The sequence below is a fragment of the Drosophila eugracilis genome, unplaced genomic scaffold (assembly GCF_018153835.1).
Source record: "Drosophila eugracilis isolate 14026-0451.02 unplaced genomic scaffold, ASM1815383v1 contig_47, whole genome shotgun sequence".
NCBI classification, from domain to species: Eukaryota; Metazoa; Arthropoda; class Insecta; order Diptera; family Drosophilidae; genus Drosophila; species Drosophila eugracilis.
The window spans coordinates 1,689,991-1,716,557 of NW_024573338.1; the positions used below are offsets into that span (position 1 = coordinate 1,689,991).

Here is a 26,567-nt window from a genome sequence, read left to right on the forward strand (position 1 = left end):
CAGTTTATCAGATTAATTAATATATATTTATTTAAATTTATAAGGATTTTAAACTATGTTTTTAATAATTGCTGACAAAAGGAAGCATCTGAGTAATATTGATGCGTACTTAAACATTTTTTAAATTAAAAGAAACTCAATCGTGAGTTTCTGTTAGTGCTTTAATTTCCAAATCCAATCAACAAGGTTTAACGAGGCTTAATTCTAATAACAGAAATCATATATAGCTCAAAATCTGAAGCTTATTAAAAATTAAAATTGTATCCCTCTCATCACTGGTCATAAGGACACGCCATGTGCATGGTAATTGCAGTATTTCGGCCGGCAAGGACAAAGTTCCAACTGTCTCAGCTGTGCAGCTGCAACAATGGCAATGGATGCATCCAGCAGCTGCAGCCGGTGCACAATGGACCCCGAATGTGTCCCCCAAGGATGTCGCTTGGTCCCGTGTTGTCCTGCGTTGTCACAATGGCCCATCCACCCCCTCAGAATCCCTTCAATGCTCCGTTTCTCTGGGTCACCTTGCTGATGGGTCAATCGATGTTTAAACGTCGGATGGCTGGTTGATTGTGCTGCGAGATTGCAGCCAAAAGATGACAAACTGCAGGACCAACTGTCTGCAACTCCACCAGAGCTTTTGCAGTGGACTATCCTTGTGTCTAATTCCCCCTTCACGCGCATTTCCCTTTGCTTTCTGTGGATTATCTCTGTGCCGGGCAGTGCAATAAGCTTGATTACTTTAATGTCCTTTGTTTAATGAGCAACCACAGAGAAGGAAACTTGGAATAAAAAACAGAGAGGTTTGTTAAGGAAGTCAACTGCATGGATACCCTATAACAATGGATTAAACATATTAAAATTAAAGCTATTTTATTGAGTTTTTATAGTTATAAAAAAAGTATTAAGACTGGGAAGACAGCTTATTGTTACAAACGCAAAAGTTTATAGTTTGAATAGGGTTCGTTTCGAGTAATGAAATATAGGGTATTAATATTCAGAGAATACCCAGACTAAAACAGCGCATATCTTCCCCTTTCTGGTGTGGATTAGGACACGAATGCTGGCTTGGTTGCTGCACTGTGCTAATTACGGTGGCCGGAACACTCTCTCTAATTAAAGGCGAATAGAATAGAATTTGAATAATTTGTTTTCCACTTTTCCGCTTTTTAGCTAGCGACTGAAACAATTCGTGCCAAACGAAAGCATTTAACAAAGATAGCTCCAGCTTTGAATCAAATAAAAGAAGCCGCAGTATAAAATATTTATGATCCTGCGGTTTGTTGCGGTCCCGAGCATTTTTCGGCGAATTGGTCAAAGGCAGTGGTTTCAAGCCAACAAAGCACCAGAAACGAAACTATTTGGCGAATTGCTGCGAATTTTTGTTTTGGCTAACTGCAGCCACAAATGCTGTTAAACATAATGTAAACGTTTGCAGATGCCACAGCAAAAAGCATCAAAATGGGGGCAGGCCAATCCCCATCCAATCCCCCTCTCTTTCGCCCACTCAACTTTTTATCACCTGCGGCTGACCGACAAAAGCTTTCTGCTGTTTTCCCAACCACCCACTTGACTCCCAGAACCTTGGAGAGTGGCCAAGTTGCTTGTGCTTACTTTTTGGTTATAGTATCTTCGTGGTCCGTGATATTTGGCTGAACCGGGTATATTGATCATTGGTGGGTGAGTTTAATAAAAGGATTATGTCTTTAATATTATGCCATCTTGTTTAATATCAGAGTTGCTTCTTCAGGAAACTAAGAAGTTTCTCAATTTTCTCCCACATATAAACTGCTTTCTGAAAAGTACAAAAATATCTACAGATCGGAGATATTTCGTATATAATTTATTTATTACTAAAGAATATTTCGTCATCAGGAACACATCATAGAAGATAACTCCGCGGTCGTTACCAAACAATCTCATCTTAACTACCATATATTTTGGTATATTTTTTTGCCGTTTGGTATCACTTACTTGGCAGAGAAATGGGAACGGCAAAAGCAACTGAAAACTAGAAGATGCCAAAGTTTTGGCTTGTTTAACTTTGGCCAGATATTTGCCTTGTTTGATTATCTGTTTGCCCTTTTCCCTAGCTGTGCTCATGTGTGTGTGTGTGTGTGACAGACAAACGTTTATTTGACATGTATTCAAAACAATATTTTGCAACAAACTTGTCCATGAAACGTGTTCTTCTGGTCATTTCTGGAGTCCGGCTTAGAAACGAAATTTCGACAATTTTCACTCAAATGTTAAATATTTATATTTGCACTGAGGTAACTTAATATATACACAGGCCCCTCTCGAAAATAGGAAACAAAGTGCGTTGGGTGGGCAAATGGGTAAAAGGAAATGGTGGCGGACTTGCAAGTTTCGTAGAGACAAATGCCAGATGAGGTCAGCAGAGGTAAGTTGAGGTTGCTACTCGTATAGGAATCAGGACCTAGGACCTAAGAGCCGGACTCAACTCGTAATTTGATGCAAACAGGTGCAGGTTTTGCCAGAAACCTCTTTCCCTTCTCTCTCTCTCTCTCTTGTCTTTCAGGTGCGATTCTCGACATGTGTGTGTGAGTTTGTGGTTTACTAACTTCTGTATTTGTAACAGTGCACGGGGTGTGCCAAGAGTCAAAAGCTTAAATGCACTTCACAGCACAGGGAAAAGTTATTTTAAATATATTTATTTATAAGAGAAGAGAAATGCTCCAGTGCGTGTGTGTGTTGTATGGCATGGGTCAACTTTAAGACAACTGCCAGGCTTAAGTCCATTTCCATATTCGTTGGACGGTCTCTGTTGCTGTTAATAGCAGCAAAGTGCGTTGGTCTGGGTGGCAAAGCGGCTTTTGCTTACCCAACCGCAAAAACATTGGGATTCTCACGAATTGGACGTACCCCTTGAAAGTCTCTGGTCAAAGAGAATAATGTAATAGTTTTAATTTAAAGTGTTAATCGTATTTTTGGAGAGCAATTCGTTAAATATTTAAATAGTGCCTAAAAGTATGCTGCGTTTCTGTCATAGACAATAAGCTTGGTCCTTAGCCTGAAATTCCACACTATCTCCCCACAAAGAGGGTATTCCAAATCCAATGAAAGTATTCGATGCATTTGCAGATAGTGTTTAAAAGTTGATAGATTGTCGAAAGCCTCGGGTTGGACTAATAGCTGCCCACAGTCAACCTTAGGCAAAAGGAGCTTAGCAATGGCAGGATCGAACTTGAAAACCAACATTCGGCAACACTCCTGATACTAGGCAACTAGGGCTTTAACACTTTAACTCCTTTATTCCCCCGGGACTCTGTTGGCTGACAGCTGAGACAGAAAGCGATGCCAAAGGAGCGGGTGAGCAGCGGGCTGAGACAATAAACCATTTCGGCTGCAGTCGTCTGCCTTTTCCCCTGGAAAACTCCAAAATAGCATGAGAAACACTAGCAAAAACCAGAGGACAACGACAGCGACAAGTGGCCTGACAGTTGGCAACAATTGCGAATGTCTGACATTGTTTTCTTTTGGCCAGGCGGTGTTCGCCTTTCCTTTGATTCCCCGAACTTGGCGAACTGCCGCCCCCCCTAAAACATCATAATGCATTTGCATGTTCAACGGGGTGAACCGGTATTCTTGGTCTGATTATGATTAAGATGATATTGGGTAAGATGATGTTAGCAGTCTTAACTAGAAAATCTTATTATTTAAAGCAGTCTTAACTAGAAAATCTTATTATTTAAAAGTAAGTTTATATTAAAGCTCTAAGAATCAGTTATGCTCTAAGCTAAGAATTTGCCTTTTTGGTAGTTAGCTCCATTCATCTTAAGTTTATTTTGCATTTGTGGTCCACCCTGATGACCACACTCATACACACACGATTGGGCGTTGGGAAAGCGGTGTTGGGCGCTTAAAGCAAGTTGCTACGGGGGCATGTGTGGCAACGGTGCAAGTGGCAAGCGAAGTGAAGTGAAGTCATTCAACATAGTTGCGTTAATCAACCAGCACTTGGCAATCAGTGGCCTCATTCAGGCAAATGGATCCTGTGCGGGACTTCTCTAGTCACGCTCAACCTGAAGAATTCGCGTATACCCCGTTCCTAATTTTCCGCTGTGATTGAACATTGTTTGCGCGATTGCCCGGCCAGGTGGCGACACCATCGTATACTTAATTTCCTGTACACAAGTACAATGTATTTTTTTGCGTTTAAATTACATTTCATTGCGTTGTATTTGTTATTTGTGCAACAGTATTTAATTTAGCTCGTGAACTGTTTACGCGCTTAATGTGTATGTTGTCGGGATGTAGGGGGGAGGGGTGTGGCAAATAAAAGCTTAACTGCAGCCACAGCCGTTGGCATGCGTTGTAATTACTTGATGTAAATTTATTATACTCTAGCTTCACTTATACGATGATAATAAACCAGCCAGAGACTGCATCACATCTTGGCTCTGATTAAGGTTTCCCGCGAATCTCTCCAGGCGGCGCCGCCGAAATTCAAATTATGACAACTCAATTTGTCTTGACAAACAACAAGGACTCCGGGATTCGCTTTCCGGAATACACCGGAACACGGAGCCATCAATCAATCTTTATCAACTCAACGAAATTTTCCACTTGCGTTGGGCGTTAATAAAAGCCCCTTAGTGAATCGTCCATTCCATCCCGCTGCCATGCCAAGCCCATCGAACCATTACTCATTTCGGCACTCGCTCTCTCCTGCCTGCCTTATAATCACAATAAACGCTCTTAATGACAGCTTCACTAACTGACTGGCGAGGTGGCATCGCGATAAAATTCATATTAGGATTTAATCGGGTGTTCCGTCATAACTGTAAAACTGTTTGGCTTTGCCCCAGTCGTATCAATAAACTCCAATGGCTCTGTCTCGATAATGCACTGACAGAAAAAGATGTAGTGATTGCAAGCTCATTAGGTTGATATCTTTAAAGGTGTCTTGCAGTAATTTTATAACTGAACTTTCCCTCAAAATCCTGCTATAACTATAGAATGATAGAGAACTCCTTTTGGCCACATTTTCTCTCTCTGTAGCTAGAAATGGAGATGGAAATCGTTCCGCTTTCTGTTGTCATTTGCTCATCGGTGCTTACACTGTGTGTATTATTACAATTGCATTGTAAACCAGCAAACACTTCAGACACCCCGGGATCGCTTTCTGTGCCTTCCCTTTTTATGGGCCTCCTGCTGATAAATTGATTTAAAACATTGTGCAAATACTCGTTCAACTTTACTATGCACACACACACACACACACACACACAACATTTTATTTATTGGCACTGGGAAAGGACGAAGTCAGGACAACGATGTCCTGGCTGGCTGCGATAAGGAGGCGTTCTTTGTCGTCCAATCTGGGCCTGTTTACCTGATAGGGAGACCCCCTCGATCCGTTTATATGGGCATTTTGGGCTATTATTGTAGCTGGACTTGGGGTGGAGACATCTACCCATCTCCCAAAAGTAAACCCCAGCCCCCTGCTGACAGCAATTGATTAATGGCACAGAGAAAATCGACCACGCTACGTTTACTTAATTTATTTGCCTGGCCATTTGTAAAGATTCTTTAATAACTGAAGCCCAACAAGTGGCTGGGGATGGAACTTTAAAAGGTCATAAACAGCAAAACTAACCGCCTAGAAGAATTCCAAAAGTACCATTCACATTCACACAAAAACTAAGGAGACTTCCCGATGAAATCATTTCGGAGCAGGACGTGACTCTTGTCTGGCCATAATTGCCAGATGGCAGCCACGATGTGCTGATGGTGTCCATCATTAGGTGTTGATGTTCCTAAACCCACCGCCACATGCTGGGCCAAGGAAAAGAAAAGCCAGACTGGCCAAATGCCGGACCAAAAGCCAAACGATATGAAGTCATAACTTCGTTTTGGGCTAGACTAGAGTCCTGGCTACAATGGTCGTTTTATTAATTCATGTGACGAATGAATGACGATGCCTCTTCGGTGGATGTCTTTTATCCGGGCTGTTGGAATAATTAAATAATTTCCTGTAACTGCAACAAATGAAGTCAACACAGACACTTCCGTCAGCCGAATGTCCTTGGGCTGGGGCCTGGGTCGAAAAGTTTTCGAGAACAATCCTAGTATAGCTTGAATATACAAATTAAATCGCATCCGCCCCCTAACATCCTGTCAACAATTTCCTGCTCTCTCTCTCTCTGCATGCTCAACTCCCTCGTCCTTCGTCTTCAACAATCAAGTTTTTAGTTTAGTAGGCAAAAAGTTTTGAGGTTTTTATTGCTTCACAGACATTTAAGCAGCTGGAAGTGCAGCTGCAATCCCAGAAAACCCGCCGGATGGAGAGGGCTTCGCACTCCTCTTGCCCTTTAAGCCCACACAGATTTGATTGCTGAATGAGGCTCATCACGCTATAATGCCATACCTTGACTTAAGAAAATTACCCGGCTTTTCCCTTTCGCCTCATCAGCCGTGATTGCTGTCGGTTAGAGCCGTGAAGGTGGTCCTGTTGGCCATGTAATTGTCTGCTGCACACGCACTGACCGAACCACATTAGAGACCCGGAGGATGTCTGGTCTTGGCCCCCGAAAGGTCCCGTCCACTGAGCTCCGGCCAAATACTGTTTAACGATGGCCAGGATTGGGACAGTCTATTTGTGGGCCTTTCACTGCATTGCAGGGCTGTGCAGGACAACCTGTCATGTCATTATGCTCTTTCTAGAAGGGCGTTACAACTGCTAACAGGATTCTGGCATTCTCAAAGTGCATTTTCATACTCACCAACACGAAGTAAATGAGTGGAACCTGTTAATATCATGGTTTCTTAGCTTATTATTATAAAAAATATCAGTAAAGTCCATTTTAAGCTGTAATGATAAAGGGTATTTCGAATTCCCATTTTTTGATTTGAAACTCCTTATTGGTTTTTGGCTTTCAACTGACAAAAGGAAATTTCTGCGGGTTTCGAGTGGCAGGTGGTTATGGTCAGTGCTGGTCAATGTCGGTCAATCTGTACGGAAACAATTTCCAGACAGTTGATTGTTGTCCTACCAGACGAAACGTTTTAGTTGGCTTTAATGCAGTCGAATGTCCTGTCCAGCTTAAATGTTACCCACTTAAATTAGCCTCATTTGGCTTTAAAGGCAGTGCAGACGATGTCTGGATGGTTGAGATCAGATCGGACAGGCAACCCCAGAGAGCAAACGATTTCAATTAAAACGCGAAATCCACTTAATTTTGAATGACAATTAGTGATGGCTGCCAATGTAAACCACCGTTGCCAACCCCATTTCGACGGGGGTGTAGAAAAACTCTATAATGACTAAATGACTGACAAAATCAGCAACAAATCACGACAATCCAACAAGGCAACAGCAACGTCAACAACAAATCAGACAAATTGCATTAAAAATTCCATGGCACTCGAACGTGGGGTTACCTACTCCCCTTTTTACCACCCACAAACCCCCCTTTTTGCCGTCTCTGTGTTGACAGACAGATACATGAGTGGCCAAAGGGCGGAGAGGATGGGGTTGGTTCTGGGTAAGTGAGCGATTAGTGTCGCCTCGGTCTGGCCAAATGTCCATTAACGATAGCCATGACGTCGACAACAAATCAAATCAAATCAAATGTACTTTAACACGCTCTATCCCAAGTATTTAGGCGATGGCTTAAAAAAAGAGAAAACTGGTAACAGAATCAGAAGCCAAAACAGCAGAAACGGAAAATGGCAAATGGAACTCGGCCAGGCCGAGTCCGAGTTTTCGTCTGAGCTTGACAATGGCAGCCCGCTCACTCGCCGTTCCACTTCCGTTTCCGTTTTAAGTACTTGAGGGAAAACGGAGAGGTGATGGCGAGTAAGGTTTTGCCATAGTCATACCTGCTCAGTTGGAACTGCAAAATCTATTATCCTGTTCATAATATATTGGTTTTATTTTTTCTTTTTGCCAGACATCGACAGTGATTATCCTTTTGAAACGTTTGCCTGAAGGGCACAAAAACTATTTGCAAACAATAAGATTTAATTACATTTATAATTCGCGCCTGACAAAAACATCAATGTGCTAAGAATAACTAATGCGGAATTTTAATTATTCTTTATCCATAAATAAATGTATTTCACATTTATGAATATAAATGTTACTCGATTTAGTCATCCTGCATTGTTTACACATAGAATAAAAACGTGTGATTATTGTTGTAATGGGGAAAAAATATTAACAAAATAGGAAAACGAATTAACAACAGCGAACCTACTTATTGATTGAAATTAAATTTCTGTACAAATATTGACAAAAACGGATAATAAAACACAAAATTCATTTGATAAAAGGAAAATTTAAAAGGAAAAGATGTTATATTACATTCCTCATTTTAATGATTTAGTTTTAAAGAGGTCTCACTGTATCTAGTGGAGCAGTCTATCAAGTGGCTGTGAAGTCGCCTCGAACTCGTTAGTTACAAATTGCGATGACTGCGACGCCGACTCGAGCAATTGATAAGAGCTGGACAAATGTTTGGCCAAGTGTGCGACAATTTTAATTTGCTGTGTTTTCACCCGTTTGCGTTTATTTTTTTTTTGTAGATCCGTTCAGTTCCTGTTGCTGGCCGACAATGATTGCTGCACTTAGCCGTTGTTTAAGCCGTAAATCGTCGCCTCCAACTTCCGCCACGAACGGAAGTGCAACATTTAATTACGTCCAGCATGGCAAACGATTCCGTTTCATTTGATATGGAGTGGAATCAACGTTTAGTGCCCATCCCCGCTGCCCCCACTTACAATCAGTTGAGCGTTAGAATTGAGTACGAATATCGTGTATACGCCATGAGGTACTTGGTACTGTTACTGAAAATGAAGTCAACCGAAAGGACAGCGAGAAACAGATTGATGCAAATGCCCGTTGCAGATGGTGATGTCCAGGCGAAGTCATCCATAAACTGGGTTAATTTCGGTCCGCGACTTTATTGCATTCAAAATGGAGCGCAACGATAATCATTAGAGCGGAAATACCAAGTGGAATGAGAACGATGGGTTTCTAACTCACACATATCATGAGCAGCTATTGGGAATGGGGTCCGGAACTCGGGATTCGGATTCGGATTTGGATTCGGGGGGATCAATCGTGCGTGGAGTTTTAGCCCGGCCAAGGCGCAAAAGTTGCCATCGGTTGACGGCGACAGCTGCTTGCTCAATGGCCGCATCGTAATCTAATAGCCATGTGCAGAGTTTCAGTCCCTATCCGATGGCATTCTGGCCGGGTTCTGGCCTGGTTCTGACCGTTCTGCAGCTAATGCATCTGTTAGTGCCGCTGTTTTCACCACAGCCATTTCGCTCCACGCCGCATGAGCCGCGAGCATTATTTTTGACCGCACGAGGAGTGAGTCCCCGGAGTGTGTTTTTGCCCCATAGCGACATAAGAATCGACCAGGAAGGAATGGGCATTAAAAAATATATTTTCCCAAACGTTGCTCTGGCAGAAGTTTAGTTTACAGTCAGTGGGCTTTAAGGAAGTTTTGCACTTGAAATAAAACTGTAAATAGGAATTTGTCATTCCATCAAAGTTCTCGAGGTCAGCTTAAAATGCTTTGCCTATTGTGGTGTCGACTTGGCAATAAAAAAAAGCTGACAAAGAAAATTCAAATATAGAAATTGTATTATTCATACTTGTTCTATATTTATGCTTTCAAAAATACTCCCTACAGAGATTTGCAGTACCTATATATAGAAATATTTGTGACTTTTATAAATTCATTTTCATATTTTTATTAAAGCAAGGCAATTTGGCCTGTAAATGCTGGTTTTAAATGTGCATTTCGGTCATAAAATGTTTACACAATTTAGTTTCATATGTTCTATGACTAACTTGCATATTAATTAAACTACGATTTTACAGTTTCCGTTCATTAATAAGCCAACTTGTTACTATCTCACTCAGATTGCAGGCTTACTGCGGCAGCAGTGTAATTTTGCAGGGTTCATCCGTATCGGGTAAATTAATTGATTCAGATACGGATCGGGCTGGGTTAGATGGTCGGGTTGGGTTGGGCACTAGTACTATAAAAGGAACGCAGCTGGGTTGGTCTTGGGTGGATTTATGAGGCTTCCCTAGGCGACGAATTGCAGCAGAGTTTGTCAACGTTGCGTATACGCCGCATGGCCGTTGTACGGTCGAGGCATTGGGCTTTGAAGGGAAAAATTTGTCAACATTTTCATGTCGGGCCGACATTTGTCGTACCTGACTGTTGTTTATGGTTGCTTCGGTGGCAATTTATGGCCACCCATCTGGACCTTGTCTAATGACATAATTGGAGGCCGTCCGGCTGTGGAGCTTAAAGTGCAACAAAGAAACTTTGAGGCTGCAATTAATTTACGATTCCTTGTGCGGGCGCCCATTTTGTAGCCAATTGGGCGTACGGAGTGGCAGTTGCCAGCTGCCACAGGCTAGGGGCATATGTTGCCGCAAATTATAGCCACATTTTCCTGGCAGCCGCAGTCAAGTCGAAAGCCGTTAAAGTGAAAAAGCCAGCCCTGTGAAATTTGCCTGAACTGATGCTACTGCAGCTGCTGGTGGTGCTGCTGAACTACTGCTGGTTCATTTGCTTCAAATTGAAATTAAAGGCAGTGCTGGCCAGGATCGTTGCATTTTCCCCTAAACCTTCACCATGTGTCTGTGTCGGTGGTAGCGGTGGCTCAATGCCAAGACACCCAGCCCCCCAGCTTCTCCTGGCCATATCGTTCTGGCGCTTTCTGTCCGCCCCAGGATCAACATTTCGCTTTTGTCCGCCTGCCAGACGTTTTTACCGCAGCTGCTGCAGCTGCAACTTCTGGTTCCTTTGTGTTGCAACGGCTTAATCCGCTCGCTGGCCGTTTGCATTTCCCATTTTCTACGCTGCATATCGGGGCGGCAGCAGCCATGTGTTTTAGGAAGCTTAATATGCGGCAACTAGATTAATTACACTCTGCCAAAAGACTATACTTTCAAGGGGAGATGTAAAAAAGATTATATTTACAGAAAACTTAATTTATTTTGTTGATAAAAGAAGCTGAAAACTTTAAATAACTAAATCAATAAGCTTAAGTATTAAACTTTTCTATAGATTATTTTTAATAAGATTAAATGATTAAAGTAGTAAAAGACTTTATACTTCATGACATTTTCCAAAACTTTCCCTTTTCCAGGTGTATTAAATTCACAAAAGTTGACCAGCTTAGCTACCAGCATTCATCCCAGGCCAATTGGCATTTTCGTTGCCAATGGCAAAACATCGAGAATATTTCCCAAGGAATGCCCAAATGAATTTAGAGCAATTTTCAATTATTGCACAATCGAAGCGTAAATAAGTTGTAAATCATCAATTACCCGACAAAAAAGCCAGCCAGCCAGCTAGCCAGCTTCGACCCACGCACGAGGATTTCTCAGTTACAACAACTGCAATTGCCAAGGAATCGCCAAAAGCGGATACGTGTCCTATCGCATCCCGAAAAAGCAGCAGAGAGGAACACAGATAGTATGAAGAAGGGCACTGGAGAAGTCTGGGGAGGAACTTGGAACTCCGTCCAGACAATGGGCAATCGTAAAAATAGCAACTAACAATCCAAAAAGCACTCGGCCACACTGAGACTAGGACGAAGTCGAGAACAGGAGATAAGCAGCGCCAGCTGAGAAGAAAGCAGAAGGACAAACAGTGCACTGCAGAGAAAGGCCAGCGAAAGCCAACTAAAGCTTGTAAATTATGAAAATGATGAAAGCCTTTCAGTTTAATTATACAAATTGCATTGGCAGTTTTAAGTTTTTGTTAAAATACAAAATTGGGATTACATTTTTTGCCAATTTCATTTAAATTTATAGTGAAAAAGTGTTAATATTAATACTTCACACTGTCAGACTCTTTTTCACCCACAAAAGATTAACATTTTAATAAATTTGTTTCTCTGGCAGACTTTTAACCCAATTTAAAACCATGAAATGGTTTCATTCTTTACCAGGTTGTTTTTTAAGAGTTTTTAAAAATTGTTTATTAACTGAGTACAGAAATGGCCTTACAAAGGCTTTGAAGTTGTATAATCTTTAAAGTTCTGTGAATTTTCTTCCAGTGCCTAAGAAGGAAGTGCTGCCAGTCGGGGCAGTGAAAACCTTAAGTAGATAGATATAGAAATGTCTTTCCGTCCCTGCCGGCATGTGATTTATGTGGTAAATAAAAGAAGGACAAGAACAAGAACTAGAACAAGCTCGGGAGTCAAAGACGAGCTATGGGGATATGGTTATAGGGATATAGGGATAGGGGCCTCGACTCAGGCTGCAACATGCGACGGCTGCAATTGCAACAAGCAGCAGGCAGCATAGGCAAAGGCAAAGACAAAAGAACCGCACTATGTGAGATAGGGATATACGGACAGAGAGGGGTAATGGGCTGAGAAAGAGAAAGGGGATATGGGCTGAGAAAGAGACGGACGGAGTGCAGTACGTCGGCGAGACGGAGTAAAAGTTTTTAATATTATTTCAAGTCTGAAATGAGGGCAATCAGCAAGTGCAATTGTCGTCGAGCGGCTGGCATAACAAAGGAATCGTTTTTTGGTAGTAACAGTGAGGCGGAGGCTGGCAAGGATGAACAGAACAAAGGCGTCACTGAGATGGATCCCAGGAAGCCCAAGCAGCCTTTGCCAATAAGCGATGGGAGTGCCCCCTGTCAACGCCAAATGATGCATTCGCCTTCCCCTAACCACCCCACCCCTATCAAAGATAAAGGTGGCTATATATGTCGTGGTGAAAACAAACAAAGGCTCCAAAAGGCAAAGAGATAAGGACAAAGACCGTGGCGGAGAGAAACTGCAGATAGGATGGCTTACAAGTAGGTAAACGATGTAGTTTCAATTAAGGATGTGCGCGGGAAAATGGCGGCTGTAGAAAGCAATGAAGCGCAAAAAAGCGGGATAAGGAGTCGCTTCGTTGATGAAGTCGATGTTTCCTTTGAGGAAAAGCGGGTGCATGAGAGGACACGCTAGGTGGTTACGTTAGTCCAGAGCTAGCCCGGCAAAAGGATAATGCGCGCAACCATACCGATGCACATATCCCTGCCGAATGAGCGGAACGTGCGGCAGCGGAACCATCGATAAGGCGAATGCGTCAAACTGAACTTGTACCACTAACCCAGTTAGCCGAGGAACAAGTGGTAGCGAAACACACCGCGGAGAGAGGCCACATGTGTCCTGGCACAATGCGCATCCTGTTGGGAATGCACACGAACACCGACAGCCGAAGGACTATGAATATGATTAATTCGAAACGAACCAACATTGAAACGCTGCCGCAGAGGTTCGATGTTCGAACGATTTGAGTGGAATTCCCAGCAACATAATCTGAAAATGTTGCGCAACATTGAAATGTTGAGACTCAAAAAATAATTCTTATCGCCTGGAGGTAATTTGTTTCGGCCCCTTATCACGTTGGCACCGGCACGTTTTCGACGGGGTTAGGGGGGGTTCTACTCGTGCCTGATCCCACCGATCCCACATCGTACACATCGCAGTTGTTTTACAAACTCTTCAGCGGTATGACGTCTCCCTTTGACGGTGGTGCTGGCTTATGCCTTTCGCTGATCTGGATTCAGTTGGCCGTCATAAATGCTGCCTTGGAGTTCCTTAAGGATTTTGTACCACTATCCCTGGTGCGACAGAGACAAATCGAGGACGAGGAGCGCGAGTTCGAGGGCGAGTGCACGCTGGGAGCCATTAGCATACGAATGTTTGCATTTTGAGAAATTTAAATTAAATTATTTACACACCAACCAGTTGCAAGCAATACTGCCTAATTAATAATTAATATTAGTAATACTAGTAGTAGTTATTTATACCCTTATCTGTGAAATACAAATAACTTGTGTTTGTCGGGCCGGTTTATAGCAAGTAAACAAATATCTACATCAATATTAATAAAACAAAGTAAAGCTGATGAAATCTGTATTTCTTATATGAACAGTGCAATTTACACATCTCTGCAAACAAAATACTGGTTGTTGGGTATTTATTGCGACCTAAAAGGTTCAAGACACTGTAGATAAAACAAATACAAACTTAATCTCACAAAGATAATACTTTCATTTAACTTTAGATTGACGAAAAACCAAATGGCATGGCATTATGTTAAAGCTAAAGCTATCGGGCTTAGACAAAACAAGATTTGTTGGAAACAAAAATGGGTTAATGCATTCTGAGTTTTAAGAAATTTCATTTATTTATTATGCATCTCTAGGTTGTCCAGCATTGTAGAGCAGCATTTACCATTCAATCTTCGCACAACACGACTGCAAATTTTAATTAAAAATTCATCTCTCCTACGGATGCACAAAAAAGTGTCATTTATTTGGGGCAGCATTTGGACAGCTTGGGGTTGCTTATCTTGCGTTGACATACCTTGTCAGTTCATAGAAAATATAAAACGAAATTTATGGCAAGTCGAAAGTCTTGGCCAAGTAGTGAAAAGTTCTGCTCTTCCTAGCAGTTTGCACTGCTTTTCTTTTTTTTTACTTTTTTCTTTAGCTGCTTTTTCCATTTCACCTTTTTTTTGACAGTTGAAAGTTAATTTTCTGTTCGATTTGCCCAGGCGAGCTGCAGGCTTTCAGGCTTCAATAATATTTCATTATGTTGCCAATGGGGCGGGAGTTTATTCATTTGCATAATTCCCTTGTTTACAATTTGTGTGCCGCAGAAAAGAGCGATTGACTTAAATGAAGTTACAACTTGGCAGCAACAGCAGAAGAAGCAGCAGCTAAGTGAAAGCAGCAGTTGCAAAATAAGAAAATTTATAATATTCAATTTATATGCACTTTTTGCAACACCATCTCCTAGAGAAGGAGCAGGAACAACAAGTAGGAGCTGTGGAAACAACAGAAACAACTGCAACTGCTAAGCTGATAATCCCAGATTTCAAGGCGCCAACAGCTGCACCCACTCAGGCAGAGCCACGCCCCTCTACCCTCCTTCCAAAGACCGCCTCTTTTACGGGGCGCTGTGATTAATGAGATTTGTCACTGGCTTCATTTGTATTTTCCATGCTGTTGACTGGGCTAGAAGACGCTTCTCCTCCCTCCTTCTATTGCCACGAAGTCTGAAGCTGGCCTGAAGGCCCACTGACATGCATATAAATTTCATAAATGCCAAGGAGCCTGCAATTGCAGGATGGCCCAACGATGGCCAAAGACCAAGGAATCGTGTCCAAACAGCAGCAGCTGGCCAGGGCGAATTTGCATTTTCATTATTTTCAACTCAATTTAAAAATGAAAATCACCAAAGACAAACAGCGACGGGTCAGGCTCAGGAAGCGGAAGGAAGTCGCTTAGCTGGCGTGCCTTATTATGATTCGCATAAAAATAAAGGCCAGGACCTCCGCTCATCCCTCCACCGATAACTAAGTGGCACATTAAATTTACCCGAGCCTATAATTCATTTGTTAAGCCCGCCTTGGTTTCGGTTCCACTGGCAGTTGGAGTTCCGCTTCCATTGCTGGCCAAGATGATCATTAGGAGGGGGGCCAAGGACGAACGGAGCTTATTATATACCCTGGTTTTTTGGGGTGGTCAGGAATTATTCTGAAAAGGGTGCAGCAGGGAAAGATGTTCATTTTGTACTTTTGAGGAGAGAGTATTGGGTAACTTTACTTTGAAAGGATTTTTGTAATCTAAAAGGATTTTTCATATTTAACTGATGCATTGCAAAGATGATGGAGGACTTTTTTACAATCATTTAAAAAATGAAACTCGAATATATTTCTTTATATAATAATGAAGGGGTATCTGAAGCCTCGACTCTCTTGAGAAAAATACTCGTATTTTATTCATTCGCTTTGTGCTTTATTATTATTTTTATTTTTAGTGAATTTGTAGCTGCATTTCGGGTATCTCCACTTGGTCTCAGCTCAAAGCCCCACTCAGCCCAGTTCGCCTCGGACCGGCTGAGTTATGGTGGGCAATAAATTTATATGACATATAAATGTAAATAATTGAGCAACGCGGAGCCGCCGTCTAGAGTTGTCACAGCGGTGAGGCAGTGGCTCAGCGGTTGAGAGGGTTTTGTTTTTAAAGGGAGTGGGGAGGGGGGTATGGGGGTTTTAAGGGTGCCAGCGGCTTGTTGACTCTGTGATTGATGTTGGCCCACTCTGTGGCTCCTCACTTAAAAGTCCTTAATGGCCATTCTGCGTCGCGCATTTAATTTAAAGTTTTGCTGCATTGTTGTGTTCTACATTTATTGTATTTTTTGGTTTTTTTTATGGTACAGTGAAGCAAAGTCATAAACAATCTAGACAGTCAGGGCTACAAGAGGGAAGGGTGAGGTCATGTCAATGCCCAGTTTCTTGATCACATAGTTGATCTGATCTTGGCTCTTCAGTCCATAGGCCTCGAAGGGTTTTACATTGAAGCGACTGATGCGATTGCCCGAGATGCCCATGAGGAACTTGTAGTAACTGGGACGCAGAGAACGAGCCTCCAGAATTGCAGAGTGGAAGAGCACGGCCGTGAAGAATCCGTACATGAGCATCGAGAAGTGCGGCACCTCGGGTAGTTTTCCCTCCGCGATGCCCCAGTTGTAGAAGAGTTGTAGGGCTTTCCACATCAGATAACAGGCCACTGTGGTGTTGGGGAATCGCAGAAGACCCACGGATCCAATCAAGCCAGCCGGAATGGCAAAGAGAGCATCGTCAAATCCAAAGGTGTGCCTTAGACCACAGGAAGTTGTCTGGAAAAGCAAATAGAGAATGATAAGATATGCCTTTGGAAATAAAATTGAAAACTAATAAAAAAATTATGCTTTACTATATCAAAGAGATAATGTTAGACTGCTAATAAACTAATTTGGAAATAAAAATATACCTTGAAAAGCAGTGAGAAGATGCCCAGCGCCAGTCCCAATTGTAGCGATCCCTTATTGAAAATCTGCTTGCGCCACTGCATCCTGAACTGGAAGATCTTCGGAATGTTGAGCAGCAGCTTGAGGCCCACCGACAGGCCCACACCCCCAAGGAAGGGTTTCAATCCTCCGATAACAGCATTTGGTACACAGCCCTGTTTATGTGGACAACTCGGATGTTTGGCCTTCAGAAGACGATCATAGAGCTGCACATACGACGAAATGCATCGGAAGTTGATGGGAGCCGTTCGAGAGCTCTGCGAAGTAGTCACCACCGGTGACTTCAACGGACCCTCCTCCTCCTTACCGAGGATCAGACCCAAAGCCTTGAAGGTCGGATCTTTGGCCACTGTTTTGTGTAGTCCTGTCCGATAAAGATACATCAACGATGTGACACTAAGGCCCATGATGAGTACCTGTCCATTGGGAATGGATCGTACTAGACCTCTGGCCTCCAACATCTTCCAGAGCGTCTCTATGCCCACATTGGCCACATACAAGGCCAGTGGAGCACGTCGCTCTGGACGTTCGAAGGCAAGGCAGGCAAAGCTGGCCAAGAATGAGGGCAACCATGCCACTGTGCTGAAGTAGAATCCACCCAAGAGCCTACGCAATTGGCAGACGGCGAACACGAAGAGGCCACCATTCATGGAAAGAAACGCTGTCGACTGCAGGATACCAGCTCCTGTGCGTTTGAGATCCTTCAGCGAAGGAACGCGTCCTCTCATGATCAGAGCCAACTGGAAAAGGATTTAAAGAGAAAGTTTTAATTGGTATCAGATTGAATAGAAAATATTATTATTAAATATAATTAAAAAGATGGTGTATATTTCTTTGATTTCTTGGTCAAATGGTAGTCAATTTTTGGTATAATCAAAGCGAATAATTTTTTTTATAAATATAACCTTTGTACTTAAAACTTCGTATTAACTATATCTCTATTTATACAACACACTTGAAGCAGGTGGGGAATTCTAGGTATTTTTAGCGTTATGTTTCCCCTTTCTTACTTACCACGTAAACAGTGGCGTAGGTGCGCAGACTGGGAGGGATCTCGGAGAGCATCATGCCCGCCGCCGCACAGGCACAGCTCTTGGTCCATGGGTGGTGATACTCAAAACAGGTGCAGTTCAAGGCTATCTCGGCCAGTTTACTTTGGGTTGCCATGATCCACTTTGAATATTGACTTATGCTCAGGGGTCTATGATTATCGAATTGGCTCTTGGATGATGATAAAGCTTATCGTCGAAGGGGCTTATCGCCGAAAGTCCAAACGTGCCACGCAATGCTCTTAATGCCCTATTTAACTTTGGCTTTCCGGATCTCTGATTATTCCCAATGCAAGTCAGCAAGAATATTTACTTATTTGATATATTTAAATTTCCTCGGTTCCCAGTAAGTTTTTCTGGGCATTTCTTGAATCAGCTGCTGCTGGTCATCCACTTAGGTCCAGCTGAAGATTGGGTTTCGTAACGGGTAAGATGAAGATAAGGGCTTAGATTATTATATTTCACTTGTTTCACTTTTTTAATGTTCTTTACTACAAGAAAGCAATACTCACCTAATGGATATTTTATTATTTATGATTATTTTTGTCTAATTAAATTATTTAAAATTATTTTTTCCTGCGAGGAAAACACGTTCTGTCCCGTTTGGCCATCGAACAAAACTGACTGCCAACCACGATTTGGCCAAGTACGGTGCCCGTGTAGACGCACTTTAGGAGCTCCATTCTGATTCCGCCGTAATCAGCTACAGTGCCCACTCCCTCAAATTCCCCTAAAAGTGGTTCGATTGAAGTGCGTTAGATGCAAAGGCACTTACTTATCGCCTACACGCGAGCCGAATGTTGGCTTAGTTGCTTCAATGGGCGATCGGTTTGTTGACGCTGCGTCACCTTCCAGCTGGGGATTGCTTATCTATATCAAAGAGTACCCGGCATATTCTTAGAATTCTCTTACTTAGTTCTCTTAAGGAACCATACTCAGTACTTGTACAATCAATAACAAGAGTTTACATAATGCAGATGTATAATAACAAAGCACGTACTAAATAATATTATTATTATAGCTTTTCAAATCTTTGAATAATTCGAAAGTTTACATCACCCATTCGAAACAGCTTTAGATTTGTTACCCTTCAAAAAGGCATTCGATACATTTAATCATATTATATCACTTCTAACAGCCTGCTTAATAATGAAACAAATGTAATGAAACAAACTTTCTGGAAAAATCATTATTTAGTAAAGTTTTTACATGTGTGACTAGTGGAATACATTTTAGCGTCTTACAAGGCAGGGAAATTGGATATTGGAATCAATTCTAGTTATAGATATCGTTTAAAATCTTTGCAAGGTCAACTTCTAGACAGCCAGTGCAAATAGAGGGTTCGGCGAGGTCATAACAATGCCTAGTTTCTTGATTACGTAGTCGGCCTGATCCTGACTTTTCACACCAAAAGCCTCAAAGGGTTTCAGATTAAACCGGCTCAGGCGCCCTCCCGAAATGTTCTCGATGAACTTAAAGTAGCTGGGGCGCATAGATCGCGCCTCAATTACTGTTGAGTGGCAGAGAACGGCTGTGAAAAATCCGTACATGATCATGGAAAAGCTTGGCAGCTCGGGAACTTTTCCCTCAGAGACACCCCAGTTGTAAAGAAGTTGCAAGGATTTCAGCATCAAATACAAGGATACAGTGGTGTTGGGAAAGTACAGAAGGCCAAGAGATCCGATTAGCCCAGATGGTATGGCGAAGAGAGCATCGTCAAATCCTGCAGAGTGACGCAAGCCACAGGAAGTTAACTGAAAGTTGATATTATTAATTAACATATAATAAGTGGTTCATGGTATTGACTCACCTTGAAGAGGAGTGAAAAGATTCCAAGCGCCATCCCCAACTGCAGGGATCCCTTGTTGAAGATCTGTTTTCGCCACTGCATCTTGAACTGGAAGATCTTCGGAATGTTGAGGAGCAACTTGATACCCACCGACAGGCCCACTCCTTCAAGAAATGACTTCAATCCTCCAATAAGAGCGTAAGGAGCACAGCCTTGTTTGTGTGGACAACTGGGATGTTTAACGGTTGTGAAGAAATCATAGATCTGAAGGTACGACATGATGCAGCGGAAATTTAGTCCTCTCAGGGAGGGTGTGTGCGAGGTGTTCCCTGTTGGAGCCTTCACGGGACCCTCCTCCTCCTTGCCGACAATCAGACCTAATGCCTTGAAGGTACCATCCTTAGTCACAGTCTTATGCAATCCGGCCCGATATAGGTACATTAAAGCGGTAAGACTGAAGCCCATGATGAGCACTTGTCCATTGGGAATGGATTTTACAAGACCTCTGGACTCCATCATTTTCCAGAGCGTTTCGATGCCCACATTGGCCACATACATGGCCAGCGGAGCACGTCGCTCTGGGCGCTCCATTGCCAATGATATGGAGCTAACCAATAGCGCTGGAATCCAGGCAGCAGTGCTGAAGTAGAAACCACCCAGAAACTGTCGCACCACGCAAATGGCAAAGACAAAAAGACTCCCATTTAGAGAAAGAAAAGCGGTGGACTGTAAAATACTGGTTGCAGTCCGTCCGAGATCTTTGATTGACGGAACTTTCATACGCATAATCAGTGCCAACTGTGAAAGGTAAAATATATAATTTATTACGTAAAAATGGGAAAATTTAAATACTAACCATATAAACCATACTATAGGTTCGAAAAGTTCCAGGAATTAAAGACAGCAACATCCCAGCAGTCGCGCAAGCGCAGCTTGAAGTCCAAGGATGGACAAACTCCTGGCAGGTGCAATTGAATGCGACTTCAGCGAGTTTGCTCTGTGCTGCCATGATCCAATATGAATATACGAATATGAAATGGACTTCGCAGGGTGCGCTTATCGAATGTAGACAGTTGATAAAGGTAATCGGAGACCCGGTAGTAGCCACTTAAACTCAACCCTTAACTCAGATTATTTGCATATGCAGTAGTGTTATTTAAAGAATGTCAGTGCTTAATCTGGAAGTAGTTTACTATCAGTTCAGTTGATATCAATTTAGTTTTGCCTCACCATTCCAATGTTTAACTGCCACTGGGTAATCCACCAAGTTCGAATTTCGCCATACGTTTGAACCTGATGAGCCATGAAATCCAACTGACTGAAGTTGAATTGGACACCATCTCAACTACTGGCTAACCATTTTATTTCCAATCTCCATGATATGCTACTGCATAGGGTGTTATGAACTGCTAATCGCATATAAGCCAGACGACTTTTATGGTTTGTTTACGCTGAATCACCGAAAGGGGTTTCTTATCAAACTTTTCGGGCTCTCACCCGAAAAAGCATGTCAATTTCTATGAAGCTTTATTGATTCTCTTAAATAGCTAGTCCGAAATCTAGAAGCTTTTAAAATTTTAAAGTAGTTCCGAATTTCACAATCTATCTATGAAAGAAATTGATGTTCTTTAGTTTATATTTTGAAGATGTTTTATTGATACCAAGACATAAAAAACGGTCAACATAATTTACAATTCACCCTTACTAGCTTAGTTTAGTAATCGTTGTGCGCTCTTTGAGCGCGGAGACTCTTGACGTATGTACAACTCGTTGTAAAACGTGGATATATAGAGATATAATGGGGCCTCTGGCGACTTATTGATCACCTAATAAAATTGGCTATTGCCGCCGGCTCAGGAGGCGAATGAGTAGGCGGGTAGCGCAGACTTCTCCACAATTTTTAACGCTTTAATGGTGTCCAGCGCCTGTTGCTGACTGCCCAGGCCAAATACATCGAATGCGCTCAGATTAAACCTGCTTAGTCTGTCAAAGATAAGGGATTCTTAATCTATTGCTTACGCAGCGCGTGTGACCTTTGCTTACCGATCGCCTGAGATGGCCTGCAGAAACTTGTAGTAGCTAGGACGCAGGCTCTTGGGCTCCAAGATTCCCGCATGGAAGAGCACAGCCGTGAAGAATGAGTATAAGAACAGCATGAAGTGTGGGATGTGTGGTACGATTCCTAGTTCTTGGCCTTTTGTGCAAAGGATCTGAGGATACACAAGTTAAATACCTTCAATATATGCAGAGATTATAATATACTCACCTGAAGCGCCTTCCACATGACATACAAGGCCACCGTGTTATCCGGATACTGAGTGAAGGTCACAGAAGCAATTAACGCCGCAGGAATGGCGAATTTGGCATCATCGCGGTTGAAACTGTGCCGAAGCAGACAGGACACCGACTTTTAAAAGCAACATCATTATTGTCTGTGGTTTTCAAATGTCAAAAAACATACCTTGTATAGGAAGGAAAAGCTGCCCATGAATATGCCCAGCTTCAAAGTGCCTCGGGTGAAGACCAGCTTCTTCCATGGCATCTTTCCAGCGGTGATCCTCTTGATGTTCATGACCATTTTGAGGGCCACCTGCAGAGCCACACCGCCGACGAATGGTTTAATTCCACCGATCAAGGCGTAACCCATGCAGCTCTGCTGGTGCCGGCAGCTGTCATGTTTGGCGCGAATTAGGTTGCTATAAACGCGCACCCAGTCGGAGACAGTGGAGAAGCTTACGGTAGGGCGATGACGGTCTGGAGCAGGCTGCTCGCCGGGTACTACAGGACCGGACTTTTCTACTGGTCCTGCTTCTTCTTTGCCCACAAAGATGCGAAGTATGTTAAAGATGGAATCTTTGGAAGTGCCAGTACGATAAAGATACAGCAGAGCTGCTATGCTCAGTCCAAAGATCAATGTCTGTCCATTTGGAACGGAGCGCACCCATCCCCTCGCCTCTGCCATCTTCCAAAGCGTTTCCGTTGCCACATTGGCCACATATAGAGTGAGTAGTGGCCGTCGAGCAGGTCGCTCTACCAATATCGCCGAGAATGAGGCGAAAAAGCAGGGTATAAAAGCTACCGTAGAGAAGTGATAGGTTCCCAATATGTTCCGCAGTGCACAGTTGTATAGGATGAAAGTGTAAGCATTGGTCACCAGAAAAGCTGTCGATTGGATAATGCCCAGAAGTGTCCTGCGCAGATCCTCACGACTGGGAATGCGGTGGCGCATAAGCAGGGATAGGGCGTAGACCACTGTATAAACCCTTAGGCAGTAGGGCGTGGCCGATAGCAAGATACCGGCGGTAGCACTAACGCAGTGGTCTGTCCATGGATGCTGGAAGTCCTTGCAGGTGATGCACAGTGGATTGACCAGTTTGCTTTGACCAGCCATCTTGGAATGTGGATCTGAAAGAAAGTATTTTACTTTTAATTAAACATATTTCCAGATTTAAAATTGTTTATTATTTACAAGATGGCAAAACGGGTTTATAAAAGGTTAGAAAACCTGCCAGGCAGGGTAATATCTTTAAACATTAGTATACAATTATAAATTAAATGTATATATACACCACTTTTATTAGTTAATTATATCAGATAAGACAATGTTGTCATTTGCTTTTGATAAGAAATTACACCAAAAGAAACAAGGCTTCCCTTGTGTGTTTCTAATAATTGAATAATTATGATTTTTGGGTGATATAAATGATGTTTAAGTCCATTTAATTAAATTAAAAAATATATATATTGAGTGGGTGGAATCAGTTCACTGGTTAGTCACTGCGTATGGGGTGGCCGGGTCCGAGTCCGTTTTTTAACCTTTATTCTTGTGTTCTTATCGACAAGCGTACAAGCTGTTATTGTTCTTCTTTTGACGTTATCGGTTGTTCCACTGAACTTGAAATAGATCTAAAATGTTTTGGTTTTTGTATGTATAAATACAAAAATTTATTAATTCCGTGAAGGAGGACTGAAACTGCTGCTGGCCAGGCCAGAACTGAAATTCCCATAAAGGCAAAACCTGGAACGTTGGGTTATATTAGTGGATTACAGGTGTTCGGCAGGTATCTGTGGCAATTTACTGCTGTCTATTGATAAGATACATTTTAGATTAGCCGTTGCGGAGGATTTGTCAACGGCATGAACAAAGGTATAGGTACATCTAAGAACATATGTACTACTTTAGCCCGATTTGATTATGGAATATTGGGAATATTCAGAAGAGATGAATATGCAAGTATATAAAAGTATACAGAACAAGCTCTAATAGTTTTTCAACCCAGGGTGTCAAGGGGGACTTTTTGAATAACCCAACCCACTTTAGATTACAGGCAGCCGCTAAAACTACTCATATTTTTTTGAAGTGGCCCTTAAAATCGAACCACCTGCCAGAAAGTGTTATCTCTCGACCCGAGCAATTTGCATGCGATATATGGATGAAGGTGAAGGTCAGTAACCGTGGGGTCGAGATGATTTGCAAATCTTACTGAGAGCTGTGAATAACACCCTGTACTGTGAGAGGGGAGAGCGGAGCACAAGGCTCAGGTAATCTGCATTATCGAACTGTAGAGAGGTACTTACGCTTTTCAACTACTAGACACTTGATGGCGGCAATAAACTGATCACTGGCTAATCACCGGTTTGTTTGCAACTTGATTTGAGATATGGTTAATTCAATATGTTGTTATTATACGTATTCCGAATGAGATTGTGACGAATCCGTGCTCCGAAACTATTTGACAATTTATGACAGTTAAGCGACGACGACGTCTGGAGTTCAGATGTGAGTGTAGTGACCCTGAATGCCCCGATTCCGGATTTTGTTCCTATCACCATCGGATGCAAAGTCGTCCGAGAGTATTGTGGATAATGGATGGTATTATATGGGACGGGCAGAGTCCAAAAACAACAAGTGGTTGGGCGGCGTTTAAAACACTGCCTGAGTTCGTGTATGGCGCCATCTGTGTGGCACGACGCCGGAAGAGGAAGGAATCTTCCTCAAGAACTACGTTTTTCGTATCTTTTTCTTTGTGTAACGGATGCGGCGGCTGTTTTTGACGAAAAAAACATGCAGCAGCAGCTGCGAATTGATATTTCTTGGTTATCGATATGCTTTGTAAACAATAACAAGAGAACTGATGGTTGCCCACTTCGGCCGTCTGTCTATCGATATATCTTGAGGTTATCGGCTGCACATGGTCGTGAGTTCTGCAGCATTTAGCTTTCGATAGTCTTCAGCAGGCGCGAATTTAAAATCATTTGAAAATACATTGGCCTTTCATGTATTTTATAAGGTAACGTGTTTGTTTTGTTTACCAATATAGCCTTTTGATTAACATTATAATTCGATCCGATGCGATTCTGTACTTTTGAAGATAGTAATGAGAAATCATTGGTTTTGATTACATTTTTATTTTAAGTAACAAATACAAATTTTTAATACCTTTTCCGTATTATTTATTATTAAATCTCTATAATCACGACTGAAAGCGTATAGCACTATAATTTTTTGACCTAAAAAAACAAACAAACTTTGCTGATAAATTACCATCAGACCTATTTATATTCCCATTAAAACAACATTTTCTATCTAGAGTGAAATTTAATTGGCTGAAAATTATCCTGTTAAGCTGTAGATTCCACCGGGATCTGACTACCAGTCTCCGTTTGCGGCCTGCCACCCACGCGTGGCTCAAATTTTCATTTGCGAATCCTGTGGTGACCTCTGAGGCCACAATTCGTGCCACAATCAACTCAGACCACCTGACTACCAAAGCACTTGGACTGCCAAATTGTAGACTCTGCCAAAGACTCTAGTCTGTGCAATCAATTGGATTTCGGTTGTAGTTCATAAAGTGTATCTGTGCATGTCTCTGGCTGAGCACTTGTTCCACTTCCAATTTCAGCGTCCTTTTACTCCTCATCCTGCTCCGGCTTCTTTTCATTTACGCATGCACTGGCAGAAATATTAATGCATTATTTATTTAATTATACAATTTGGATAACTTTTTTACTTAATTATAGCTTGAACATATGTACATAAGAGCTTAACATAATACATATTTTAAGTAATACCATAATTTTCTTAAGTTTGTAGATATTTTCCCTCAGTGTAGTGAAGCTCTTTCGGTGCGGTTGACAAGGCACAGCGGATATACAAAATATTTCGTTATTGTTTGTGGCTGCTCCCACTGCTGTTTCTCTTGCCATTTACCTGTGGCATGGCTTATTTTGAAAAGCCAAAAGCGCTTAAGTAGTTCATTCCGTATAAGGCCTAAACAGATGAGGTGATGGGGCCGTTCCAGATCCTTTCGCTTCCTTTGTGGTCGTTGCGTAGCTTCACTTCTGCTGTTTCCCCGCTGAAAATGCTTAGCGAAATTGCGGCTGCTTTGTGTGATTCGCTTGGGCTTAAGCGTGGTGTTGCTTTTCGTGGTGGAGTGCCGTGTATATCAAATATACTTGACTCTGTCAGGACCTGGCACTCACTTAATTTACCTGAGGTGTTTAGGGGTGTCCCCGAGTATCCCAGGAATATCCTCCCCCAAATAAATCCTTGTTTCTGACGTGTCGCTAAGTAAGCACTTAAAAGGCAAAGTCCCTATTGTTGCTGCTAATCTAAAGTTGCTCCGCTTTCTTTGGGGTTCAATTGGCAATTAGCCTTGGCAGTCCGGTGTCCAGGTTGCAGGTTGCAGGTCGAGTGCAGGATAATTGTGGAAATTGCCAGCGGGGAATAGGGCAAGTATACACACACACACACACAAGGACCTTGTGAGCTGTCAATCCGGCAGCCACTTAGGAATCAATTTGTCCAGCGAGCCGTGCGTTTAATATGCAGCGAGCTCCAAGGAACGGATTTTCCGAATCCA

The 26,567-nt window shown here is 42.4% G+C and overlaps 4 protein-coding genes across 5 annotated transcripts; 1 reads left to right on the forward strand and 3 right to left on the reverse strand.

Annotated features, from left to right (window-relative positions):
* The first annotated feature begins 13,487 nt into the window (after positions 1–13,487).
* Positions 13,488–13,915, forward strand: LOC108109434. Its single transcript, XM_017217934.1, has one exon. It carries the CDS (start codon positions 13,518–13,520, stop codon positions 13,719–13,721), a length of 204 nt encoding a protein of 67 aa, XP_017073423.1. The 5' UTR covers positions 13,488–13,517; the 3' UTR covers positions 13,722–13,915.
* A 2,252-nt stretch (positions 13,916–16,167) lies between these two features.
* Positions 16,168–18,537, reverse strand: LOC108109423 (transmembrane protein 135). 2 transcript variants are annotated; one of them, XM_017217921.2, is made up of 4 exons: positions 18,428–18,537; positions 17,881–18,319; positions 16,830–17,606; positions 16,168–16,695 (listed from the first exon to the last, which is right to left on the reverse strand). In XM_017217921.2, exons 2-4 carry the CDS (start codon positions 18,031–18,033, stop codon positions 16,258–16,260), a joined length of 1,368 nt encoding a protein of 455 aa, XP_017073410.2. In that variant the 5' UTR covers positions 18,034–18,319; positions 18,428–18,537; the 3' UTR covers positions 16,168–16,257. The 2 variants fall into 2 exon arrangements, with proteins under 2 accessions (XP_017073410.2, XP_017073411.2); XM_017217922.2 differs by having other exon boundaries at positions 17,881–18,360.
* A 542-nt stretch (positions 18,538–19,079) lies between these two features.
* Positions 19,080–21,093, reverse strand: LOC108109428 (transmembrane protein 135). Its single transcript, XM_041819150.1, has 4 exons — positions 20,935–21,093; positions 20,561–20,882; positions 19,726–20,502; positions 19,080–19,669 (listed from the first exon to the last, which is right to left on the reverse strand). The coding sequence occupies exons 2-4, from the start codon at positions 20,711–20,713 to the stop codon at positions 19,232–19,234; spliced, it is 1,368 nt and encodes a 455-aa protein (XP_041675084.1). The 5' UTR covers positions 20,714–20,882; positions 20,935–21,093; the 3' UTR covers positions 19,080–19,231.
* A 242-nt stretch (positions 21,094–21,335) lies between these two features.
* LOC108109572 (transmembrane protein 135) lies at positions 21,336–24,822 on the reverse strand. Its single transcript, XM_017218148.2, has 5 exons — positions 24,283–24,822; positions 22,166–23,109; positions 21,971–22,111; positions 21,748–21,914; positions 21,336–21,687 (listed from the first exon to the last, which is right to left on the reverse strand). Exons 2-5 carry the CDS (start codon positions 23,093–23,095, stop codon positions 21,558–21,560), a joined length of 1,368 nt encoding a protein of 455 aa, XP_017073637.2. The 5' UTR covers positions 23,096–23,109; positions 24,283–24,822; the 3' UTR covers positions 21,336–21,557.
* Between the last annotated feature and the right edge of the window lie 1,745 nt (positions 24,823–26,567).

Bases quoted from the DNA above. Each gene is read 5' to 3' on its own strand.
- LOC108109434 (XM_017217934.1), top strand. From the start codon at position 13,518: ATGACGTCTCCCTTTGACGGTGGTGCTGGCTTATGCCTTTCGCTGATC.
- LOC108109423 (XM_017217921.2), bottom strand. From the start codon at position 18,033: ATGGCAACCCAAAGTAAACTGGCCGAGATAGCCTTGAACTGCACCTGT. The intron at 17,607-17,880 runs GTAAGTAAGAAA...ATCCTTTTCCAG, and splicing joins CCTACGCCACTGTTTACGTG to TTGGCTCTGATCATGAGAGG. The intron at 16,696-16,829 runs GTATATTTTTAT...TTGCTTTTCCAG, and splicing joins TCTTCTCACTGCTTTTCAAG to ACAACTTCCTGTGGTCTAAG.
- LOC108109428 (XM_041819150.1), bottom strand. From the start codon at position 20,713: ATGGCAGCACAGAGCAAACTCGCTGAAGTCGCATTCAATTGCACCTGC. The intron at 20,503-20,560 runs GTTAGTATTTAA...TACCTTTCACAG, and splicing joins CCTATAGTATGGTTTATATG to TTGGCACTGATTATGCGTAT. The intron at 19,670-19,725 runs GTGAGTCAATAC...ATCAACTTTCAG, and splicing joins TCTTTTCACTCCTCTTCAAG to TTAACTTCCTGTGGCTTGCG.
- LOC108109572 (XM_017218148.2), bottom strand. From the start codon at position 23,095: ATGGCTGGTCAAAGCAAACTGGTCAATCCACTGTGCATCACCTGCAAG. The intron at 21,915-21,970 runs GTGAGTATATTA...GTGTATCCTCAG, and splicing joins TCATGTGGAAGGCGCTTCAG to ATCCTTTGCACAAAAGGCCA. The intron at 21,688-21,747 runs GTAAGCAAAGGT...TATCTTTGACAG, and splicing joins CAGGCCATCTCAGGCGATCG to ACTAAGCAGGTTTAATCTGA.